Source organism: Procambarus clarkii, chromosome 19, assembly GCF_040958095.1.
Source record: "Procambarus clarkii isolate CNS0578487 chromosome 19, FALCON_Pclarkii_2.0, whole genome shotgun sequence".
In the NCBI taxonomy this organism is placed as follows: domain Eukaryota; kingdom Metazoa; phylum Arthropoda; class Malacostraca; order Decapoda; family Cambaridae; genus Procambarus; species Procambarus clarkii.
This window is the reverse complement of record NC_091168.1, coordinates 38,421,272-38,424,420: the sequence shown is the minus strand read 5'-3', so window position 1 is coordinate 38,424,420 and position 3,149 is coordinate 38,421,272. Positions and strand designations below refer to the sequence as shown.

The following is a 3,149-nucleotide window of genomic DNA, read 5'->3' as shown; positions in this document are numbered from 1 at the left end:
AAACTGGAAGAGGTTCAAAGGTTTGCCTCCAGACTAGTACCCGAGCTGAGAGGTATGAGCTACGAGGAGAGACTACGGGAATTAAACCTCACTTCGTTGGAAGACAGAAGAGTTAGGGGGAACATGATCACCACATTCAAGATTCTGAAGGGAATTGATAGGGTAGATAAAGACAGGCTATTTAACACAAGGGGCACACGCACAAGGGGACACAGGTGGAAACTGAGTGCCCAAATGAGCCACAGAGATATTAGAAAGAACTTTTTTAGTGTCAGAGTGGTTGACAAATAGAATGCATTAGGAAGTGATGTGGTGGAGGCTGACTCCATACACAGTTTCAAGTGTAGATATAATAGAGCCCAATAGGCTCAGGAACCTGTACACCTGTTGATAGACGGTTGAGAGGCGGGACCAAAGAGCCAGAGGTCAACCCTCGCAAACACAACTAGGTGAGTACAACTAAGTGAGTACACACACACACACACACACACTCATCAACATGGGTTCAGGGAGGCAGGTCCTGCCTCACAGGGTTACTTGAATTGTACGATCTGGCAACAAAAATCAGGCAAGAAAGAGAAGGGTGGGCAGACTGCATATTTTTGGATTGCCAGAAAGTCTTTGATACAGTACCACACAACAGACCAGTGAAAAAGCTGGAGGTGCAGGCTGGAGTGAAAGGGAAGGCACTCCATTGGATAAAGGAGTACCTAAGCAACAGGAGACAACGAGTCAGTGTGAGGGGTGAGGTCTCAGACTGGCGAGACGTTACAAGTGAAGTCCCGCAGGGGTCAGTCCTTGAACCTATACTGTTTCTGATCTGGTAAATGATCTCCCAGAGGGAATAGACTCGTTTCTCTCAATGTTTGCTGATGATGCAAAAATTATGAGAAGGATTGAAACAGAGGATGATAGTAGGAGGCTACAAGATGACCTAGACAGACTGAGTGAATGGTCCAACAAATGGCTGTTGAAGTTCAACCCAAGCAAATGCAAAGTAATTAAACTAGGCAGTGGAAACAGGTCAGACACTGGATACAGAATAAGAGATGAAGTACTTAATGAAATGGACAGAGAGAAAGATCTAGGAGTTGATATCACACCAAACCTGTCTCCTGAAGCCCACATAAAAAGAATAACGTCTGCGGCATATGCGAGGCTGGCTAACATCAGAACAGCGTTCAGGAACCTGTGTAAGGAATCATTCAGAATCTTGTACACCACATATGTAAGACCAATCCTGGAGTATGCGGCCCCAGCATGGAGCCCGTACCTTGTCAAGCACAAGACGAAGCTGGAAAAAGTTCAAAGGTATGCCACTAGACTAGTCCCAGAACTAAGAGGCATGAGTTACGAGGAAAGGCTGCGGGAAATGCACCTTACGACACTGAAAGACATAAGAGTAAGGGGAGACATGATCACAACCTACAAAATCCTCAGGGGAATCGACCGGGTAAACAAGGATACACTATTCAACACTGATGGGACGCGAACAAGGGGACACAGGTGGAATTTGAGTACCCACATGAGCCACAGGGACGTTAGAAGGAACTTTTTCAGTATCAGAGTCGTTAACGGATGGAATGCATTAGGCAGTGATGTGGTGGAGGCTGACTCCATACACACTTTGAAATGTAGATATGATAGAGCCCAGTAGGCTCAGGAATCTGTACATCAGTTGACTGACAGTTGAGAGGCGGGACCAAAGAGCCAGAGCTCAACCCACGCAAGCACAACTAGGTGAGTGCACATAGCATATATTATCTGCTGTTAGGGGATCCGCCGACCAAAATATTTTCTGTTTGTCGTTGTGTAGTTGATAAACCTTGACAAACGATCACTTTACATAAAGCTTGGGACACTCCTGGTGTCGAGGCATGAAGGTAAAGCTTGGGGCACTCCTGGTGTCGAGGCATGAAGGTAAAGCTTGGGGCACTCCTGGTGTCGAGGCATGAAGGTAAAGCTTGGGGCACTCCTGGTGTCGAGGCATGAAGGTAAAGCTTGGGGCACTCCTGGTGTCGAGGCATGAAGGTAAAGCTTGGGGCACTCCTGGTGTCGTGGCATGAAGGTAAAGCTTGGGGCACTCCTGGTGTCGAGGGATGAAGGTAAAGCTTGGGGCACTCCTGGTGTCGTGGCACGAAGGTAAAGCTTGGGGCACTCCTGGTGTCGTGGCATGAAGGTAAAGCTTGGGGCACTCCTGGTGTCGAGGCATGAAAGTAAAGCTTGGGGCACTCCTGGTGTCGTGGCATGAAGGTAAAGCTAGGGGCACTCCTGGTGTCGTGGCATGAAGGTAAAGCTTGGGGCACTCCTGGTGTCGTGGCATGAAGGTAAAGCTTGGGGCACTCCTGGTGTCGTGGCATGAAGGTAAAGCTTGGGGCACTCCTGGTGTCGAGGCATGAAAGTAAAGCTTGGGACACTCCTGGTGTCGAGGCATGAAGGTAAAGCTTGGGCACTCCTGGTGTCGTGGCATGAAGGTAAAGCTTGGGGCACTCCTGGTGTCGTGGCATGAAGGTAAAGCTTGGGGCACTCCTGGTGTCGTGGCATGAAAGTAAAGCTTGGGACACTCCTGGTGTCGTGGCATGAAGGTAAAGCTTGGGGCACTCCTGGTGTCGTGGCATGAAGGTAAAGCTTGGGGCACTCCTGGTGTCGTGGCATGAAAGTAAAGCTTGGGACACTCCTGGTGTCGTGGCATGAAGGTAAAGCTTGGGGCACTCCTGGTGTCGTGGCATGAAGGTAAAGCTTGGGGCACTCCTGGTGTCGAGGCATGAAAGTAAAGCTTGGGGCACTCCTGGTGTCGCGGCATGAAAGTAAAGCTTGGGACACTCCTGGTGTCGTGGCATGAAGGTAAAGCTTGGGGCACTCTTGGTGTCGAGGCATGAAAGTAAAGCTTGGGGCACTCCTGGTGTCGAGGCATGAAGGTAAAGCTTGGGGCACTCCTGAGGTCGCGGCATGAATTCGGCCCCCAGCTCTATGTAGCTCTGTTCTACACGTATACATTCTGCTCTATGTAGCTCTGTTCTACACGTATACATTCTGCTCTATGTAGCTCTGTGCTCCAGAGGAACATATATTCTGGTCTGTAGTATTCGTGTGTGGGGCTCTGCACAACTTATCTGTTCCCAATCAATGCTCAATAGGTACAAATTCTG

At 49.2% G+C, this 3,149-nt stretch overlaps 1 protein-coding gene across 1 annotated transcript; it reads right to left on the bottom strand.

Annotated features, from left to right (window-relative positions):
- Positions 1-1,760: 1,760 nt before the first annotated feature.
- On the bottom strand, positions 1,761-2,951 carry LOC123752225 (uncharacterized). Its single transcript, XM_045734285.1, has one exon. It carries the CDS (start codon positions 2,949-2,951, stop codon positions 1,761-1,763), a length of 1,191 nt encoding a protein of 396 aa, XP_045590241.1.
- Between the last annotated feature and the right edge of the window lie 198 nt (positions 2,952-3,149).